This window comes from Octopus bimaculoides, chromosome 25 (genome assembly GCF_046866305.1).
Source record: "Octopus bimaculoides isolate indiv1 chromosome 25, ASM4686630v1, whole genome shotgun sequence".
In the NCBI taxonomy this organism is placed as follows: domain Eukaryota; kingdom Metazoa; phylum Mollusca; class Cephalopoda; order Octopoda; family Octopodidae; genus Octopus; species Octopus bimaculoides.
The window spans coordinates 8,842,543-8,865,042 of NC_142952.1; the positions used below are offsets into that span (position 1 = coordinate 8,842,543).

A 22,500-nucleotide genomic window follows, 5' to 3' on the forward strand; every position below is an offset into this window, starting at 1 on the left:
TATATTATATATATATATATATATATATATATATATATATATATATATATATATATATATATATATATATATATATATATATATATATATTATATATATATATATATATATATATATATATATATATATATATATATATATATATATATATATATATATATATATATATATATATATATATATATATATATATATATAATATATTTATACACACATATACGTGTGCATATATATATACATACTTATGTATACACGTACACTTGTACACACACATACACATACATAGGCATACATATTTTGATAGATACATATAATATACATGTACCTAGTTCTCTCTCTCTATCTCCCTCTCTCTTTCATTCTCTCTCTCTCTCTCTCTCTCTTTATATATATGGAATACCTACCTATACACACTTGTCCTCCAGCTGACAAAGTGTAACCCAGCATACAAATACACTTGTGACTGCCATCCATGTTTACACATCTTCCATTAGTACACATTCCTTTCACTAAGCATTCATTGTAGTCTGAAAGGAAATTAAAATTTGTTAAACTTATATGATGATGATGATGTTGTAAAATATTTTAGGGTCTATTTCATTTTTTTTTTATTCTTCTCAAGAGAATATATTCTTCAGTTCCTTAAAGAACAAGAAATTGGAATATTCTCCATTGAAACCAAAGTCAGATTCAGTTAGAATTTAGTGCATCAGTTTGTGATGCCAAATGCTCGATTTCACTATTTTTCCCTCCAAGATTGTTGATATAATGAAATACCAGTTACAACTTGGGGGTAAACTGTAAATATATTTTGAAGTCTTCCTAAGTAATTTTTTACCATGCACCTAACATGGGAGACTAACTTAAGAAATAAATCAATGCAATAGGATATCTTAGTGTCTTTTTCTTTTCTTTTCATTCATTTTATTCTTCAGTTCCTTACAGCTGGCAAATGACTTTTCAAAAGTAACCAAAATTCTAATTGGAAAAAAGAAAAAAATATGGGGAAAAGAGAAAAGCACCAGTAACAATCCAGAAATGACAAAAAAAAAAAAAGAAAAGAAAAAATGACATTAGACATCCAGAGCGAAATTTGATGCCAACAATTAACTTACCAACACAAAACGCTCCATCAGGTGATAAACTGAAACCTCGTTTACATTCACAGTAATAACTACCAGGAGTATTGTGGCAGGCTCCGTTTAAGCAGAGTTTGCCATTGTTTACACATTCATTGATATCTGAAAGGAAAAAAAAATAATAAATTATGAGTGAGGTGGGAATATTTAAGACGTATGTGTTCATGGTGTATGTGGAGGGAGGATGTATGTACGTTCATGTGTGCGTGTAATTAAACATATACATACACACATACATGTATACATATGTACATATATAATACACACACACACGCACTCATATATATACACACACAAATACATAGAATAAATACATTTCCAATGTTATGATTGTAGTCAGGATGTAGATAGATTTATGGTACAATGGAAATTCATGGCTGGAACTTACCATAACAGACTTGTTGATTTGGTGACTGTCGAAAGCCTGGGTTACATCGACACTTGTAGGAACCATTCATATTTTGGCAAACACCGTTTGGACACATATTTTCCTTTTCACATTCGTTCATATCTGATTAAAAAGAGAGAAGTGGAAACCTTTAGAGAAATATTGCAGAACGAAAACATACATGGGGCAGACCAAAAGTAAATTCCTTAACTTTTTAATATGAACAAATAATAAACTGAAACCAGAAGACTTTTAAAGAAATGACAATAAAAAACACAATAATAACTTTATTTACATTATTTACATTTGACGGATATTTGTCCTCATCTTGTTTGTTGTTAACACAACGTTTTGACTGATATACCCTCCAACCTTCGTCAGGTGTCTTGGGGAAATTTCGAACCTAGGTTCTCATTCCTAACGATGTTACTATTATTATTATATTATTATTATTACTATTATTAATCAGGTTGCTGCCGTGAATCGAACTCGGAACCTTGGGGTTAGTAGCCCGCGCTCTTAACCACTACGCCATAATAATAGTAACATCGTTAGGAATGAGAACCCAGGTTCGAAATTTCCCCAAGACACCTGACGAAGGCTGGAGGGTATATCAGCCGAAACGTGTTAACAACAAACAAGATGAGGAGAAATATCCGTCAAATGTAAATAATGTAAATAATGTAAATAATTCCTCATCTCTTAAATATAGAACTGTATTACAATAATAACTAAAAGAAGAAAATATCAATATGGAAAGATATTAATATAAAACATAAATGCAATAAATCACATAAGGTAGTGAGCTGGCATAATTTTTCTGGCCTGGAAAAAGTGCTTTATGACAATTCTTCTGACTTTACATTCTCAGTTAAAATATTGCCAAGGTTAATTTTGCCTTTCATCCTTTTTTGGGTCCATAAAGTAAGTAAAAATTGAACACTCTCCCTTGAAACTGCTGGCCTTGATCCAAAATTTGAAACCAATAAATTATAGACATATATTCTGATATCATAGATTAAATATAAATACCCATTTCGAATTTTGGTACAAGGCCAGTAGTTTTGGAGAAGAGGGTAAGTTGATTGCATCAACCTCAGTATTTAACTGGTACCTATCTTATTGATCGGTACTTAATTTATTGACCCAAAGGAATAAAATGTAAAGATGACTTCTGCAAAATTTGAACTCAGAATGTAAAGGCTGACGAAATGCTATTAAGCATTTTGTTTGATGTGCTAACAATTCTGCCAAGAAACTGCATAAATGCTTCACTGCAATCAGACATGACATCTGAGATTGGAATTTTAACTTACCTGTACAAGTTCGTCCATCTTTGTCCAAGACAAACCCATCTGAGCAGGTGCAAATAAAGCTTCCATCGGTGTTGGTACATTCACCACGTCTACATACATTGTTTAGACATTCATCAATGTCTGAAATATAAATATACATTCATTAACATATTTATGTCTCTGCTTGTTTATCTATCTATCTATCTATCTATCTATCTATCTATCTATCTATCTATCTGTCTGTCTGTCTGTCTGTCTGTCTGTCTACTTATCTATCTATAGGGAGAATTCATAAAAAAACAACAGACGAAGACAGGTGGTGTAGTAAACAAACAGATGTATTAGTATAATGCTCGGGAATTGAAAAAGGCATGTCTGTCTTTCTATTTGTCTATTTCTCTCTTTCTCTGTCTGTCTCTTCCTGTCTGTCTGTCTCTCCTTGTCTGTCTGTCACTCCCCGTCTGTCTGTTCCTCTCTGTCTGTCTGTCTGTCCCTCCCTGTCTGTCTGCCTGCCTGTCTATACATACATACATACATACATACATACATACATACATATACATCATCCATCTATCTATGCCAATGACATGTAACTGGCATCTGTGAAATCACAGTTGTGGCTATTGCTGATACCATATAAATGGCACCTGTGAAATCGGAGTTGGACCGTCGCCCATGCCTTGTAAATGGCACATGTGAATTTTAGTTGTAGTCATGGTCATTAATGATGCCATGTAAACAGCACCTGTGAATCATAGTTGTGCTCATTGCTGGTACCATGTAAAAGGTACCTGTGAATTGTCATGATTGTTGCTGGTGCCATGTAAATAGCACCGGTGAATGGTAGTTGCGGTCGTTGCTGCTGTCATGTAAACAGCACCCATGCTGGTGGCATGTAAAAGCACCCATTACACTCCTGGAGTGGTTGGTGTTAGGAAGGGCATCTCATTCAGCTATAGAAACCATGCCAAATCAGACTGGAACCTGGTGCAGCTCTCTGGCTCATCAGCTCCAGTCAAACCATCTAACCCATGCCAGCATCGAGAGTGGATGTTAAATGACGACGATGATGAAATAGACAAAAAACAAAGAAACAAAAAACTATAAGAAGATTTTCCCGTACCTATACACGATCCATTGACATTCTGGAAACCTGTATAGCACTGACATTTCCATTTTCTGCCAACTCTATGGCATTGACCATTAAGACATGTTCCATGTCTTTGACAGCTTTCACCTGTTTTCCCAATCGTGAGGGGTTCTACAAGCTGGCAGAGAGTCAAGTATTCGTCTGAAACAAACAACAAAAAGAAAAAAAGAATAAACAAACACTCATAATTCGCTCTACAAAAGGTCAAAGACCTGCGGTTTTGGGAGAGGGGACTAGCTGACCCCAGTGCTTGACTAGTTAAATTGGCCCCACTGCTTGACTAATGGTACATATTGATGTGATTGACTCTTCCCCCTCCTACGGAATTGCTGGCCTTTTGCCAAAATTTGCAATTATTACTATAATTATTTAATTTTGTTCATATATTATTATAATTCTTCATTGTATTCATTAGTATTTTATTTATTTTAGTAAATTTTAGAATAACTGAAGCATATCTTTGACAATTCCGGAACATGTTGAACTTATTTTGAGGATGGCTTTCAGCCCACCCAGAGTATATGTGTGTATATAACTACATATATGTACATATATATATGTGTATACATATTTCATGTTGAGAACTTTTTAGGTCTTAATAGACACAAAATGTGATCTATTTCTAGCGCATTAATTGTCCACGTTAGTGGTCGACGTTATTTTTAAAATGTATACATATATGTATAGATCTCTTATTAAGTATGATACACATACAGAAAGTTCAATCTAACTGCTTCGGTTGCATATAATGACTATATATATATATGTGTGTGTGTGTATGCACATATATATATATACATCTCACACAAAAATACACACACCCACATTCACATATATGTAAGTATATATATATATGTATATATACATGCGCACACTCATATATATCTCATATATATATATGTCTGCATGTGTATGTGTGTATATAACATTACATGGTCATATTGAATCCTCTTTGAATTTCTGATCTCCTTGATCTTCAATTCAAGAATCTTATACACATATACATAAAGATGTATGTATGCATGTGTGTGCATATGTATACATATACATACATACATATGTATATATATATATATATATATATATATACATATATATAAATAGAGAGATAAATGTATGTATAAATACACATACATATATACATACATACATATATATATATGTGTGTGTGTGTGTGTGTGTGTGTGTGTATGTATATGTGTATATAAGCATATATTTATTCACATATGTGTATGTATACACACACATACACACATAAATATACATACACACACATGCATGAAAGATAAATTTAAAGTAGTTAAATTACAGTGTGATAGCTTTTTCTGTGAAATTAATTTATCTTATGTTTCTAATACATGCTGCTGTGCAGATATATATATATATATATATATATATATATATACATACAGGCATACATACGTACATACACACATTCATACATCTGTATATGTATATAACCTATCTGTAGATACGTGTATATGTTTGTGTTTGTGTATGTGTGTGTTTGTGTGTGTGTATAGTGTCAACGGTTTGATAAAATGTATCCTGCACCACACAGACAGAAACTTTATGGAAGTTAATGGCGGATCCTATTTTTTTTTGTTAAAATGTATTTGGTAATCTAAGTAGATTCTAAGAACACAAGTGGAATATGGTAAAATAAGCAGGGTTTGTGTTGAGATTTTAGAATGTTTCAACATAAAGAAAGTATTGTAACAGAAGGTGAACATGGTAACATTATTTTAGCAATGAACTTCGTTAACTGTTTCCCTTTGATATATTAGATGCATGTTGTGGTGGTGGTGGTAGTGGTGGTGGTGATAGTAGAAAGCTGGAATTGACATCGTCAAAGTGTTCCAGATATGGAACAATTTCTGGAAAGTAGAAAAGGGTGGAAAGGGGATAGAGAGTCTTGAGTATGTGTGTGTGTGTGTGTGTGTTTGTGTATGTATGTGCGTGTGCTTGTGTTTGTGTGTGTGTGTGTATGTGTGCGTGCTGAATTTCTTTCATGAAGGAATGTATTCCTAGCTTTCCCTTTTGTTATTGTTTTAGTTTTCTGTTTCTCAAGAGCATGAGAGTGTTGCATCAATAATAATAACAACAATAACAATAATAATAATTTCTACTATTGGCTTAATTTATTGACCCTGAAAGGAAGAAAGGCAAAGTCAACCGCGGTGGAATTTGAGCTCAGAACATATTGGCAGATGAAATGTCGCTAGGCACTTTGCCCTGTGTGCTAATGATTGTGCCATCTTGTTGCCTTAATAATAAAAATAATAATAATTATAGCAATAACAATAATAATCCTTTCTACTAAAGGCACAAGGCCTGAAATTTGAGGGTTGGGGACTGGTCAGTCATATCGACCCCAGGGTTTCACTGATACTTAATTTGTTGACCCTGAAAGAATGAAAAGCAAAATTGACCTCAGTAGAATTTGAACTCAGAACATAAAGATGGTTGAAACACCACTAAGCATTTTGCCCGGTATGCTAAATTAATAATAATAATAATCCTTTCTACTATAGTCATAAGGTCTGAAGTTTGAAGGTAGGGGACTGGTCGGTCATATTAACCCCAGTACTCAACTGGTACTTATTTTATTGAACCCAAAAGGATAAAAGGCAAAGTCAACCTCAGCAGAATTTGAACTCAGAATGCAGAGGTGGATAAAATGCTGCTAAGCATTTTGCCTGGTGTGCTAACGATTCTCCCAGCTTGCCACATTTAATAATAACAATAAATATTTTTGGGTATGAAGGAGAGGATACATGTACACACAAGTTAGGAACAGTGAACCAGTAGACTGGTGATTTATTGGTAAAAGGATCTGAAGGGTTGTGGAGAAAAATGTGGGGGGGTTGGTAGGGGTAAGATGCGGTGAGGTGAGATGAGGGCATGAAACCCAATCATGGAACCCAGAGGTAAAATGAAAACTTTAAGAAAAACAAATGTTAAATCAATTAGAGATTTTAATTACTCCTGTAGTGACTAAGGGTCATTTTTTTTGTTAGATGGGAATTTTTGTTATATAGATTTTATTGGTTTTTTTTTTTTTTTGCTTCTTTGCATTTCTGTCTACAGAATTAGGGCTACAGTGCTGACAAACCAATTACTTTTTATCTTTTCTACCATCACTGTTCACAAATTAGAAAAAGCTATGCCCCACTCATCCGGCACCCTAAATATATATGCATGTTTGTATATATATATATATATATACACACACACACACGTATATATATGCATGCACACATATATATGCATACATATACACACACACACACATATAAGCATATATATTTATAAGTATGCATACATTCAAACAGGCACATATATATATATATATATATATATATATATATATATATATACGTGTGTGTATGTGTGTGTATATATATGTATGTATATATATATATATATATATATGCTCACACATGCACACTCACACATATATATATGCATATATATTCATATATATGTAACTTATATAGTAGATTTATACATACATATATATGTTTGCTTCAATATGTATGCTTCAATATGTGTTTGTATGTGTGCTTCTGCAAATATGTATGTGAGTGTGTACATGCATATATACATACACACATAGATATATGTGCATATATATATGTATATATATATATATATATTACAAAAACAACAAATGCAACAATAGGTGTTAGAGGCGAGATATACAATAAAAATAAGAAAAAACCCCTACAAAACAAACAGTAAAAAAAGTAGATCAACATAAATGTTGACAAAATAAGTTTACTTGATTCTCTTAAAGGACAGATATGGCAAGTGTGTCTGTCTCCCCAACCATTGCCGCCATGTTTACAGCAACAGTCACTCCTGGAGTATCTGGCATTTTGAATGGCACTAACACATTGGCTGTTTCTTATCTTGGTGAAACACAGATTCTTACGAACAGCTGGAAGCAAGAAGGAAAAAAGATGTATATAAATATATGTGAATACACACACGCACACACAAGCATATACACACATATGCATACACTCACACAAACACACACATATGCATATATACACACATACGAACACATATATGCATGTGTGTATACATATATATATATATATATATATATATATATATATATGCTCACACAAACATCCACACGTGTGCATGTGTCTGTGCACATAATAGATAAATATAGAAATTCTAAAAAATATATGCATTTAAATGTAAAACACAATCAATTCAAAATGTCAATATGAATGTAATAAATAATACACATACTCACACACACACACACACACACACACACACACACACACACACACACAAACAAACACACACACACACACACACACAACCACACTGTTCGTTATAAAATTATGCAACTTGTTAAAGTTAAATTCTTGGTGGATATTGGATATTGGATTTGATTGGAAAATTTGATGAAAATAATAGAAGAATTAAGATGAATGCTTATGGACAGATACTCACGGACACATTGTGTTTTGGATGGACCATGCTCATAGCCATTATGGCATTCACAGAAATAGCTTCCTTCTGTGTTAACACAGAGGCCATTCTGGCAGGCACCTCGTTGTTCTCCACATTCATTGATATCTGGAAAAAACAAAGAAATATATAAATAAATAAAAATCCATTAAATTTATATTTTAACTCCATTTGTTGAAAACTACTACTTGCTTCACAAATATACTCACCCAAATGAACAAGTATTGATGTGCTATTGTACCATAGTCCATTCAGACAACAGATTTGTTAAAGCAAACCTTCACCTAACACAAACTGTATGGCTGTGTGGTAAGAAACTTGCTTCCCAACCAAATGGTTCTGGGTTCAGTTCCACCGCATGATACCTTGGGCAAGCATCTACTATAGCCTTGGGCTGATCAAAGCCTTGTGGAGCTGTGCCCAGTTGAAGGCACTGAGGCAACAGGACACGAGATCAATAATGATGTATAGCAGGAAGCCTAGTTGTTATGCTTGTTAGAATAAAACTCACATCAGAGATGAATGCTCAGAAGAACTGAAAAAAATTAAGCAAGAAAAAGAAAGAAACAAAAAGCAAAAATAAGTGAAAATCAACATAATGATCAGCAAACGCCCAGTTTCCAGGACACCATCAGCCAAAATTCAGGGGCTGGAAAGTGAAACCCCTTTTTACCATATATTAGGAATAGATGAATGAACCATTTGTTTTCTAGCAGGTTATTATATTTGGTTATTTTTTTTTATACTTACCTTCACAGAGATTGGTAAGAAGATTCTGTCTTTGACCTTCCCGGCATTCACAGACATAAGATCCAATATTGTTGATACATCGACCACCAACGCATAAGCCTGGGATAGCTGTGCACTCATTGACATCTGTTGATGTGTGGAAAAAAATTAATTCACAATAATTTTATTAAAATCAGAAATAGTGTGTGTGTGTGTGTGTGTGTGTGTGTGTGTGTGTGTGTATGCGCATATATATATATATATATATATATATATTCGATTAGGAACCATTATAATCTATCAATTATATTAAAGTCTTATAAGTCAATATTGTGTCTTTTTGTGTTAGCAGTGCACTATTTTCATTTTAAAGAGTTGAACTATAGATTTTTGATAGAATTTAGGGTCAGCACTGTAAGTTATGATATTTCATGTATGAATATATCTCTGTGACTGTGTGGTAAGAAGCTTGCTTCCCAACTACATGCTTCTGGGTTCAATCCCACTGTGTGGTACCTTGGGCAAGTGTCTTCTACTATAGCCTCAGGCTGACCAAAGCCTTGTGAGTGGATTTGGTAGACAGAACCTGAAAGAATCTCATCATATATATATATATATATATATATATATATATCTTTTACTTGTTTCAGTCATTAGACTGAGGCCATGTGTGTGTGTGTGTATGTTTGTCCTTGTGTGGGCCCCTCAGAGCTACAGGTCCTCAGGCAGTGCCCGGTCGACCAACGGCTCAGTCTGCCCCTGATACAAAACATCATAACTCATAGTACTGGCTCTGAATTCTAAAGAAAATCTATAGCTTATTACTTAAAAATGTGTTATATATAACAAGAAATGGAGAGAGAAAGCACTGAGTTGAAATTGAAAAATTTACCTTGGCAGGAATTTCCTTGAGCATTGAGAATGTATCCTCGTCGACAAGGGTAAGATTCTGTCTGGCATTTCTCACATGGGTTACCCCAAGCCTTACCAATGGTTGCACAACACAGAGCTTTTGTACACACCACACCAATTAACTGGCCTTTACACTGGTAATTTGATAGCTGTGTGAAGCAAGGCCCAGTTCGAAGATCTGTAAAAAGAGGAGAAATGAAATACAAAGCAAAATTCAAATATATAATAATAATAATAATAATAAATTGAAGAAGGGGGTGAGGAGAAGAAGAAGAAGAAGAAGAAGAAGAAGAAGAAAAAGAAGAAGAAGAAGAACCTAACATGAAAATGAGAAGAATGAAATAAATAAGATAAAGTAACAGAATTTTTGATGGAAATAAATAAAAATGAGAACCAACCACTTTCACATTTCGGACCACCAAATCCATACATACAAGAGCACCGGTTTTGTCCAATACATCGACCACCATTTTGACAGTCGACCTGACATGCATCTGAAGAGAAACAACAAAAGACAGAGAAGTTAATTAAATCATCAAGATATAAACACGCACACACGCACACACACACACACACATGGAAATATGCACATATTCTCACAAATTCTTCTTCTTTTACTTGTTTCAGTTATTTGACTACGGCCATGCTGGAGCACCGACCTGAAGGATTTTAGTTGAACAAATCGACCCCAGGACTAATTTTTTAAGCCTTGTACTTATTCTATTGGTCTTTAATATACTTTGTAGTATATCATGGTTGCATAACGAAATACAGTGTCCCTACAGGTCATGAATGCAAATTCATAACATGAAGGGGTCATCATGGAATGAACGCTTCTGAAGGAGTTTTTGCGGCTGATAACGCAATACAGTGTCCCTACAGGTCATGAATGTAAATTCATAACATGAGGGGGTCATCAAGGAATGAACGGTTCTGAAGGAGTTTTTGCTGCTAATCTGCAGCATGGTACTCACTTCATCTTTGAGCACTTGGTGTTTATTGTTGTTGATGTTGTTTAGCAAATACTGTCTGAATGTCACACTCAAAGACTGTCCCCTCTTCCTCTCACTTTTCTTTTGAGACAGACCCTGTCAATGTCACTCTTTCTGTAGTTTGTAGTTGATATAAGGATCATTTAGGTTTTAACGCTGTTAATAAGGAAAATTTCCTGGTGAGACATGGTTCACAGTAATAAGATATTAGGGTGAGGTGGGTTACCAAATATGGAAGATTTTGTTAGGAAGTGAAAAAATAGGAATTAGATGTGACATGTTATGCGAATGCCATCTGAAAAACTGTCCAAGCACATCCTGTACTCACAACTACATGAAGGGCAGAGAAAATACTGTTGACTTCACCTTTGATATAATGACATATGTAAGGGGAAGTTTGAAAAAAAAACAAGATATATAACCTTAATGTCAAGGACATCCATACCCTGTCAAAAGATGTCATAAGGAGTAGTGACTAAATAACTTATGGTGGCAGTCAACATTGCTGATGATTGACAGTGACAGTACACACACACACACACACACACATATGTTTACATACAAATATATATATATATTCATGCATGCTTACATTCATATAACCATACATACACACACTCACACACATATATATGCATAAACATCATTTGCTGTAATTTTAACATATGGTATTTATCTAAGACATCAATGCTCAAGTAATCTTATGTAATAATAATAATAATAATAATAATAATAATAATGATAATAATAATAATAATAAATGCCCTGCTGCAGTGCCAGGCAATGGCTCTCATGGCCTCTGATCTTAACTGACTGGAAGTGTTATCATGTACATTGTTTTGTCTTGGTATAAAAGATGGGCTACAGCAAATATTCTGCTCAATACCACAGATTTGCTTGTCAGTTGCTTGACTTTAACCAGTTGAGCATGTCCCTTAGTGGCTGACAATATGTGCATCTCTGATCATGAGCAGGAGTAGTGGGGGAGCACCATAGCTATGTGTTGAGAGGGATTCTTTGGGGTTTGGATAATTCACTCCTCTGCTACTTTCAGGAAGAAAATATTACTTTTATATTTGTACTTACTTCCAGGAAAACAGGTTGGTGCTATTTGTCTGTTTGGACACAGACATTGATTAGGTCTCATACATATTCCTCCTCCACAATCACCAAGGCACACCGCTGAAATACAAGGAATAAAAAAATGAATAAAAAAATGAAATAGAAAAATATTAAGTCACTACACACACACACACACACGCGCGCACACAAATAATAGTTTGAAATTTTTGCACAAGGCCAGCAATTTTAGGGGTAAATAAAGTCAATACATCAATACAGAGCTTAACTGGTACTTCTTTTCTTTTCTACTCTAGGCACAAGGCCTGAAATTTTTGGGGCGGGGCAGGTTGATTAGATCGACCCCAGTACGCAACCCCAAAAGGACGAAAGGCAAAGCAGACCTCAGTGGAATTTGAACTCAGCACACACATGCACACACACACAAAAACAAATAATAAAAATTCATTCTTTTATTCTTTTATTTGTTTCAGTCACTAGATTGTGGCCATGCTGGGGCACTGCCTTGAAGAAATTTAGTCGAATGAATTGACACCGGTACCTATTTCCTTTTAAGCTTGGTACCTATTCTATTGGTCTCTTTTGCCAAACAGCTAAGATCGATCTATTCGTTAATTTCACGAGCATGCTGTTCCGCTGATCAGATCAACTGGAACCCTCGACGTCGTAAGCGACGGAGTGCCAACAACATATTGCTGCTGTTAACTGTAAAAAGCTAATGTAGATTGTCTTTATGTGTGACAATAGATACTTTTGTTAAATGTTTGTGGGTATTGTTCAGTCACTTCTTCATGCAGCCAGGAAACATATTTTCATTCATTAATTCAACCAGATACCATTGCAGTAACCACAAAACACCATACTATGCAGTTGGCATCTGGTGACTCAGCAAATAACATCCTGACACTTCATTTCTAAACTAAGGGGGAATATGTTAATAATCTAATAAATACTTTAATATTTTAGAAAATAGGTTAATACTCTGGTAAATATTTTAATACTCCTGTAAATATGCTGCCACTCTGGAAAATTCATTAATATTACAGTAAACACATTAATATGGGGGTGCACAGCTTAGTGGTTAGGGGTGTTGTGCTCAAGAATGCAAGATTGTGGTTTCAATTCCTGGACCAGGTGATACCTTGTGTTCTTGAGCAAAACGCTTCATTTTGCATTGCTCCAGTCAACTTGCCCTGTAAAAATAAGTAATTCTGTGACAGACTGGCATCCTGTCCTGGGGGAGAATATACACATGACAGAAACTGGAAAATCAGTCATATGAGGTTGTGGCATGGGAAGGATCCTTGATCATTTTTTGAAATTCATTAATATATTAATATTCAGAAGGTATGTAGCTTAGTAGTTAGAGTGTTTGGTTCATAATCATATACATTGTGAGTTCAATTCCTGAATCAGGTAGAGCGTTATGTCCTTGAGTAAGGTGCTTTATTTCACATTACTCTAGTCAACTCAGTTAAAAATGAGTTCAAGCTGAGTGCTGGTACAGTTCTCTCACCTTCCCTCCATCCATCACATTCTGGATGCACTGCTGGATCAAAAGGGTGGGAGAATTGTAGGGGCATTTATGTTTTTTATTTTCCTGGAGGGAGGGAGAGAGCTGCACCATAACTTGTTTGGTACTAATTTGCAGCTGAATTTTCTCTCCCTGTTTATTTCTGTATTCCTTTCTGTTGAAGAGCATAGGCTCGAAACATAAAAGTCTTTCTCACTTCCTGAGCATTAAACTAATGCATTTTGTTGTTTACACACCCATCTTGGTCTTTTGTTTTTGTAAATTCTCACTATATACATACATACATAGAAAATTATGATAGAAAGTTTAAAATATAAAGTACACAGTATATACTACTGAGGCTGAATCAGAAGTGATTTATTTAGGGTCAATTTTGAAAGAGGTTAAATAACAGAATGAAATGGACATTAGACAACAAGAACAACAAGAAATTTATTGAAACAAAGAAATGGTGTAACAGAACAAAGAATGCAAGAAATATTGAGTGGTGTTCTACATACGTTTACTACATCTTCTGCCTAGTTTTGTCCAGCCAGGGCAGCATATTTTTCTGTATTTCTGACCACATACATGTCGCCTAAAAATAATAAAGAAATATGGAGGAGTCATAAAAGGAGGAAAACTTAGTTTCAAGTATTGATATATTGAATATGGTTAAGGAATAAACGGAAGTGGTACTATGTGTATGTGAGCATGTGTGTGTGCAGATGTGTCTGTGTATGTGTGTGTGTGTGTGTGTGTGCATGCATGCATGCATGCATGTGTGTGTGTGTGTGTGTGTGTGTGTGTGGTGTGTGTGTGTGTGTGTGTAATAATAAGCAAGAAATGTAATTAGTATTTAGCATTTAGAAACCTATAGGTGTTTCAGTAAATTGAATGTTGTTATTATGTGGAAGGTAATTTGTGAGATAGGACAATTCAGTCAATTGATTAACAAAGTCATTTATGCTTCTTTGGTAAAAATCCACCCATCCTTGATCGAGTTGTAAGACTGCCAATGTAACATATGTCATGCCTTGGACATTTCTAAACTGGCAGAGTGATGGTGATGGCACCAAGTAAAAAGCGCTGGTGCCACATAAAAAGCACTGGTGCCACATAAAAAGCACTGGTGCCATATAAAAAGCACAAGTGTCACATAAAAAAACACCCAGTACACTCTGTAAAGTGGTATTAGGAAGGGTATCCAGCCATGGAAATCATGCCAAAACAGACGATGGAACCTGGTGTGGATCCTGGCCTTGCCAGTATCTGTCAAACTGTCTAGTCCATGCCAGCATGGAAAATAGATGTTAAATGATGATGATGATGATGACAGCCTATACTTCTCCTGACCTCACCACAGTTGATTTCTTCCAGAATGAGAAACAGCCAGACACACAAATAGAAAGGAGGAGTGAATGAGTAGAACTGATCCCTAATACTTTACTGGTATTTTATTTTCTTCGCCCCAAAAGAATGAAAGGCAAAGTTGACCTCAGTAGGATTTGAACTCAGAACGTAATGAACCAGAATAATTAATGCAAAGCAGTCTGTTTGTTAGCTCTGATGGTTTATTTCGCTTTCTGTTTGTCTGCCTGTTTGTCCTTTCTATTTTTTGTCTGTTTGTCTCTTTCTCTCTCTTTGTTTGTCCTTTCTATTTTTTGTCTGTTTGTCTCTCTCTCTCTCTCTGTTTGTCCTTTTTATTTTTTGTCTGTCTGTCTGTCTCTCTCTCTCTCTCTCTGTTTGTCCTTTCTATTTTTTGTCTGTTTGTCTCTCTCTCTCTCTCTGTTTGTCCTTTCTATTTTTTGTCTGTCTGTCTGTCTGTCTCTCTCTCTCTCTGTTTGTCCTTTCTATTTTTTGTCTGTTTGTCTCTCTCTCTCTCTCTCTCTCTGTTTGTCCTTTCTATTTTTTGTCTGTTTGTCTCTCTCTCTCTCTCTCTCTCTCTCTGTTTGTCCTTTCTATTTTTTGTCTGTCTGTCTCTCTCTCTCTCTCTCTCTCTCTCTCTCTCTCTCTCTCTCTCTGTTTGTCCTTTCTATTATTTGTCTGTCTGTCTCTCTCTCTCTCTCTGTTTGTCTGTCTATCTGTCAGTACATCTTTCTTCTACTTTACCATTTTCTCTCTTTCTCACTCCCCGTCTATCCTTCCTCTCTCTCCTTTGTTCTCCTACATTCTTTCCTACTCTCACTCTTCCTTCATTCTCCATCCACAGCTCTGTCATCTCTTTTTCTCCATCTCACCAAGCTTCACTCTTTCTCCATACATTTGTCCTGTCTCTCTTTTATCCTAACTTACTCACACACTCCCACCATAGAAGCCCTCCTCCTCTCTAACAACTACTCTCACTCACACCCACCTTTCCATCCATCTGTCCTCTTTTCTCTCTCTCTCTCTCTCTCTTTCTCTTTCTCAGTCTGTCTCTATCCATCTTCCCAGCTGTCTGTCTTTGTTTTATAATTCATCTATTTTTCTTTCTGTTTGTCCCCCCTCTCTCCCTCTCTCTCATTCAGTCTGTAACATTTCTCTCCTGCTCCATCACTCTCCTCTTATATGCCCCCTTCTCTATCTCTCTCTCTCTCTCTCTCTGTCAACTACACTCACCCACTTAATTACTCCTTCACACATCTATCCTCTCTCTGTTTCTCTCTTTGTCTGTTTCTCTCTGTTTCTCTGTCTGTCTCTGTTTCTCTCTTTGTCTTTGCTACTCTCTCTTTCAGTCACTTTCTCTGTCATTGCTTGCCACACCATTCCTTCTCTCTCTCTCTCTCTCTCTCTCTCCTCACAAGTTAGCAAGAAGGGAAGGCTTAAAAAATGCCAGACCAATTAAACAGACCAGGATGTTGCACCAAAGTACTGGGTTACCTTGAGAATAAGTTTCTAGATTAGAAAGAATAACACTACCAAACGAAGTGGAGAATGGCAAGAGGGGGCGGGGAGGGGGAAGAGGTGAAGCTGTACAGGAGGAGGATGAGGCAGAGGAGGAGGACAGACCAGAGGGCTGAAAAGAAAAGTAGAGGGAGGGAGGGGGAAGTTTTGAAGGAAAGATGGAGAAAATGAAAATGCAAAACCATAAAATGAAAATAGACTAAGAAAACCCCAAAAATACTCATAAAAATCCTCTCCAGAAAAATGAAATAAAAACATAATAAAAATGAAAAACGAAAATAAAATAAATAAAAGCAAGGGTGCTGGCATGGCTATGTGGTAAGGAGTTTGCTTTGCAACCACATGATTCTGGGTTCAGTCCTACAGTGTGGCACTGTGTTTTATTATAGTCTCTGGCCGACCAAAGCTTTGTGAGAGGATTTGGTCGATGGAAACTGAAAGAAGCCCATTTTATATACATATCTATATATATTTATGTGTATGTCTTTGTGTCTGTGTTTGTCACCCACCACTATTTGACAACTGGTGTTGGTTTTGTCTATGCCCCCATAACTTTGTGGTTTGGCAAAAGGGACCGATAAAGAAAGTACCAGACTTTAAAAAAGAAAGAGAAGTGGTGGGGGTTGATTCATTTGATTAAAAATTCTTCAAGGTAGTGCCCCAGCATGGCCACAGTCTAATGACTGAAACAAGCAAATGATAAAAGATAAGGGAAATAAAATAAAATAAAAATAAAATAAATACAAAAGCCAAAAAAAAACTGAGAATTAAAAACGAATAAAAGACACACAAATGAAGGAAAAAGCCAAAAATAAAACAAAATAAAATTTTAAAGATATAATTAAAAAAAACAATTAAAAATGACTGTGAATATGAATGGCTGAAATTGGGTTCCTCTGAAGGATTTCAGGAGTAGCATTACTCAAAAGAGTGTGTAATTTGGCGATTAGGGAGTTGAGTTGCTACTTATCTGCATTGAGAGGTCACAGTTCCAGTACCAGGGCCATGTGATTAGAATGTCATAGGAAAGAATTTCAAGATGGATTCTTTAAGCTGAGTCAACCAGCAGAAGACTTAGGGGTAGACCAAGAATGAGATGGTTGGATGATGTCTATAGTCTCAATTGGTCATGCTTAGAAATCCAGCCAGAAAGATGATGATTGCTTCAGATAAGACCCTATGGAAGAAATGCCTGAGGATTCTGTTCATATGACTTTCCCAAGAAGAGTGAGAAGATAAGATGGATAGATGGGTAATTAAAAAATAAAAGAAAAAAAATGGCCATAGAAATATATGAGAAAGAAAAGAATGTACCAGATGATCAGACAATTCATTAACGAATTACTTAGATAAACAGATAGATAGACAGTTAATTGCATAAGTAAAGGAATGAAATTTGCTTAGAGGGTGCAAACCCAAATTTTCAGAAGGATGTTTGAAGCATTTTCATCAAACCCCATAAAATTAGTGGTTAATTAGTGAGCATTGAGTGTTGTTTAGTTCTGATGGGGAAAAGGGTGCCCAACCTTAATGTAATATAGACCCATGGTTCTCAAATATTTGTAACCTATGGATTCCCTTTGGTTCTTATTTTACTTTACTGGACTCTCATAACCATTTAATGTTAAATAAAAATCCTATTATATATTTTTATAATTAAATATTATTAGAAATCAGTCATGGGGTTGATTTGTTTGACTAAAATTCTTCGAAGCGGTGCTCCAGTCTGGTTGCAGTCTAACGACTAAAACAAGTAAAAGAGGTGTAGGAGTGGCTGTGGGGTAAGTAGCTTGCTTACCAACCACATGGCTCCAGTTTCAGTTCCACTGCATGGCACCTTGAGCAAGTGTCTTTTACTATAACCTCGGGCTGACTAAAGCCTCGTGAGTGGATTTGGTAGATGGAAACTGAAAGAAGCTTGTCGTATATATATATATATATATATATATATATATATATATATATATACGACAGGTGTGTGTGTGTTTGTCTCCCACTTGACAATGGGTGTTGGTGTGTTTGTGTTACCGTAACTTAGCAGTTCGGCAAAAGCCCAATACAATAAATATCAGGCTTAAAAAATAAGTTCTGGGGTCGATTCATTTGACCAAAAGAAAAAAAAAATTCATGGTGATGTCCCAGCATGGCTGCAGTCTAATGACTGAAAAAAATGAAAAAGGTAAAAAAAAAAAAAAAAAGCTACACGCACACACATACATACACACACACAGACAATGCACATATGTTATATGCACTCACTCACACTTAATATTTGTTTTATATCATATTATATATAAAGGTAGTGGGGCTCTGAAAGGGGTCTCAGGGAGTAGCGTCCCTGCATCCCTGTGCTAGTTTTCCACCACATTTCTTAAAAATTATAGTTGAGGCCTTGATCTCGGGACCACTCATGTCTAGAAACTGAGGCTGGGGGTAAGCAAGGGCATGCTCCCTGTAGAAAATCCAGCTCCAAAAAAGCCTCATGATAGCAAAGGAAAATGGGTATCAGCCAGCCCAAAGGTCAGGGTGGGCAGCACCTGCCTGCCTCAGTTGCTATGGCATTGAGGTAGATCTGGCCATCCCTGTTAACGGGGACAAAACCTGGATTTAAAACACTGGATGATGATAAAAATATCTGAATATTAAACATTACTTTGCAATATTAATTTTTATTTCATTATTAATTTATGTTTGCAAGGGAAAGGCTGATAGGGACTTTGAAGTTACATCTTACTTGCCATTATGAGTCTGATGATAACAAATAAGCCAAAAGTTTGAAGACACTGTAAAAAGGAAATAAATATATACGCACAAACACAAAGTTATACCAACATAAACATGTGTGCGTGTGTGTGTGTGTGTGTGAATGTATGTATATGTTCAGCTAATATTTGTCTCCACTAGCCAAACAGCTGAGCATTGCTTTGCAGACGAGACAATCTCAACAGCTCTAAAAAGAAGATAAACTTAATGTCAGAAGACACATGCTGTGAAGGGTGTGTGTGTGTCATAAATTCTTGTAAAGCAAGTCACGTTTCAATTCCTGCTTTTTGTTATTATTATTATTATTATTATCATTATCATTATTATTATTCATATACACTTAACAAATTAAACTGTTGGAAAAGAAAAGAATCCTTACATCAGGCTACAACAAGTTGCCTTAGATGCCAAGAACCCTCCTATCGAGTTACAGCAAGTAACCTTAGATGCCAAGAACCCTCCTAAGTATCCTAGCTGTCCCTAATAACACTGTTTTCTGCAGCTGTACTAAACTGGGTTTTATGCCTATTTCCTCTATCCATCTAATAATTATCATCATCATCATTATTATTATTATTATTATTATTACTACTACTAAGGTGGTTAGCTGGCAGAATTGTTAGCATGCTGGGTAAAATGCTTAGTGGAATTTTGTTTGTCTTTACATTTTGAGTTCAAATTCTGCTGAGGTGGACACAGCCTTTCATCCTCTCAGGGTCAATGAAATAGGTACCAGTTGCATACTGGGGGTCGATAAAATCAACTAGTCTCCTCCCCACAAATTTCAGGCCTTGTGCCTATAGTAGAAAGATTATTATTATTATTATTATTATTATTATTATTATTATTGTAATAATATTATTATTCAGCTCTGTGTGCCTTGGGTATGTTCTGAGGTTTGTTATGATGCTCTTATTTTCACTGTATTGAAAGTGTTTCACATAAGATGTGTGTGGTCCCTAGTAGTGCTATTATTTTCTGCATGTTATACATACTTGTAAGTACTGGTAATTTTGTTATGTATTTGTCTGAATGTTTTTTTTTTATCATAGCTAATGCTCCTATTATGAAGGAATTGTTTCTGTTTTTAGGTTCCACATTCGAGTTACCTCTATTTCCAGATCTTTGTGTTTTGAAAGCTTCTCCGTTTCTTTGAGAGAAACATTGTCATCTCTTGGTATTGATACATCAATTTAAAAGCATTTTTTCTTGTTATTATTATTATTATTAAGGTAGAGAGCTGACAGAATCGTTAGCACACGAGGCAAAATGCTTTGTGGCATATCATTTAACTTTACTTTCTGAGTTCAAATTCCACCAAGGTTGACTTTGCCTTTCTTCCTTTTGGGGTTGATAAAGTAAGTACCAGTTGAACACTGGGGTGAATGTAAATGACTCACTCACACCCCTGAAATTGCTGGCCTTATGTGCCATAATCAGAAACTATTATTATTATTATTATATGTATATTTACTTACTCACATATGTATGTATATGTGTGTGTGTATTTATGCTTGAGAACTAGTGTTGGTTTGTTTACATTCCAGTAACTGAGCAGTTCAACAAAAAAGAGCAATGGAATAAAGTACTAGACTTTAAAAATAAAATGACTATTAAGTCTGATTTGTTCAATGAAACTCTTGAAGACATTGCTCCAGCATGGCTGCAGTCCAATGATAGAAACAAGTAAAAGATAAAACACAGAACCAAAACTGCCTGTCAGCAGCAGCAGCAGCAGTGGCGACGACGACGACGACGACGACGACGACGACGACGACGACGACGACGACGACGACAACAACAACAACAACAACAGCAGAAAATAAAAGTCCATATGTAAAATGGTAAACATTCTAAGATGGAACTAATGTCAAACAGTTAAAGCTTTCCTTGATAAAGTCTTAAATTAGGAACAAGAATGATGTAGCATGAGATATACCATGCTGGAGAAGGAATTATTTCGGTCATTTTTATCAACATGTTTACTATGCAATTCCTGTGTGACTAAATTGAGCAAGAATTTTGAGACGGGATATTGTATGATATTAAGAAGGGTTACAGACATACACACACACGCACACAAACACATCTTTATATGATTACTGTTTGTAGTTCAATGCCCTAGAATCATCCTATCAGCATCACAACGAATTTTCCATTTCTCAAACCCTGAGACTCTGTAAAACCTAAAACGATGCCAACACTGTGGGTAAGTTCTTCTCTACAGAACTCCATACCCTCTGAGATTATTTCAAATTTAGTAGGTTCCTGACATAATCTATCTCAGGTCACTAAACACTGATTATCACTAGGTTCTAGTCTGTTGCACTGTGTGGCACCAATGCGTACACACACAAACACGCACACATACATATATATGTATGTATGTTTGTATATGTATATATACATATATATTTTTATATATATGTATGTATGTATTTGTATATAGACATATATATGTATGTATTTGTATACAGACATATATATTTATATATATGTATGTATGTATTTGTATATAGTGGCTGTGTGGTAAGTAGCTTGCTTACCAACCACATGGTCCCGGGTTCAGTCCCACTGCGTGGCATCTTGGGCAAGTGTCTTCTACTATAGCCTCGGGCCAACCAAAGCCTTGTGAGTGGATTTGGTAGACGGAAACTGAAAGAAGCCCGTCGTATATATGTATATATATATGTATGTGTGTATGTGTTTGTCCCCACCAACATCGCTTGAGAACCGATGCTGATGTGTTTATGTCCCCCGTAACTTAGCGGTTCGGCAAAAGAGACTGATAGAATAAGTACTAGGCTTCTAAAGAATAAGTCTTGGGTCGATTTGCTCGATTAAAGGCGGTGCTCCAGCATGGCCACAGTCAAAAGCCTGAAACAAGTGGGGGGGGGGAGTATAGTATGTATATGTATGTATATATATCTATATACATATGTGTGTGTTTATGTGTTTATGTGTGTATATATATATATATGTATATATATATATATATACACATATATATATACATGCAGCCACCTGGTTCACCAGTCCTCAGTCAAATCGTCCAACCCATGCTTGCATGGAAAGTGGACGTTAAATGATGATGATGATGATGATGATATATATAAAGTGTCTGTCTCCCATCCGGTTGTACCCTTAATATACATA

General features: G+C 35.5%; 1 protein-coding gene across 1 annotated transcript in view; it reads right to left on the reverse strand.

The window, feature by feature from the left end:
* Positions 1-324: 324 nt before the first annotated feature.
* The window catches only part of LOC106879722 (fibrillin-2), an 80,596-nt gene continuing 58,420 nt past the window's right edge, over positions 325-22,500 (reverse strand). Inside the window, exons 43-54 of the mRNA XM_089341601.1 lie at positions 14,217-14,338; positions 12,189-12,284; positions 10,509-10,604; positions 10,091-10,288; positions 9,220-9,345; positions 8,452-8,577; positions 7,757-7,915; positions 3,946-4,113; positions 2,844-2,963; positions 1,528-1,650; positions 1,116-1,241; positions 325-527 (exon numbers count right to left, since the gene is read on the reverse strand). Coding sequence (XP_089197727.1) covers positions 340-527; positions 1,116-1,241; positions 1,528-1,650; positions 2,844-2,963; positions 3,946-4,113; positions 7,757-7,915; positions 8,452-8,577; positions 9,220-9,345; positions 10,091-10,288; positions 10,509-10,604; positions 12,189-12,284; positions 14,217-14,338 — 1,648 coding nt within the window. The 3' untranslated portion in view covers positions 325-339. The remainder of the gene's footprint in view (positions 528-1,115; positions 1,242-1,527; positions 1,651-2,843; positions 2,964-3,945; positions 4,114-7,756; positions 7,916-8,451; positions 8,578-9,219; positions 9,346-10,090; positions 10,289-10,508; positions 10,605-12,188; positions 12,285-14,216; positions 14,339-22,500) is intronic.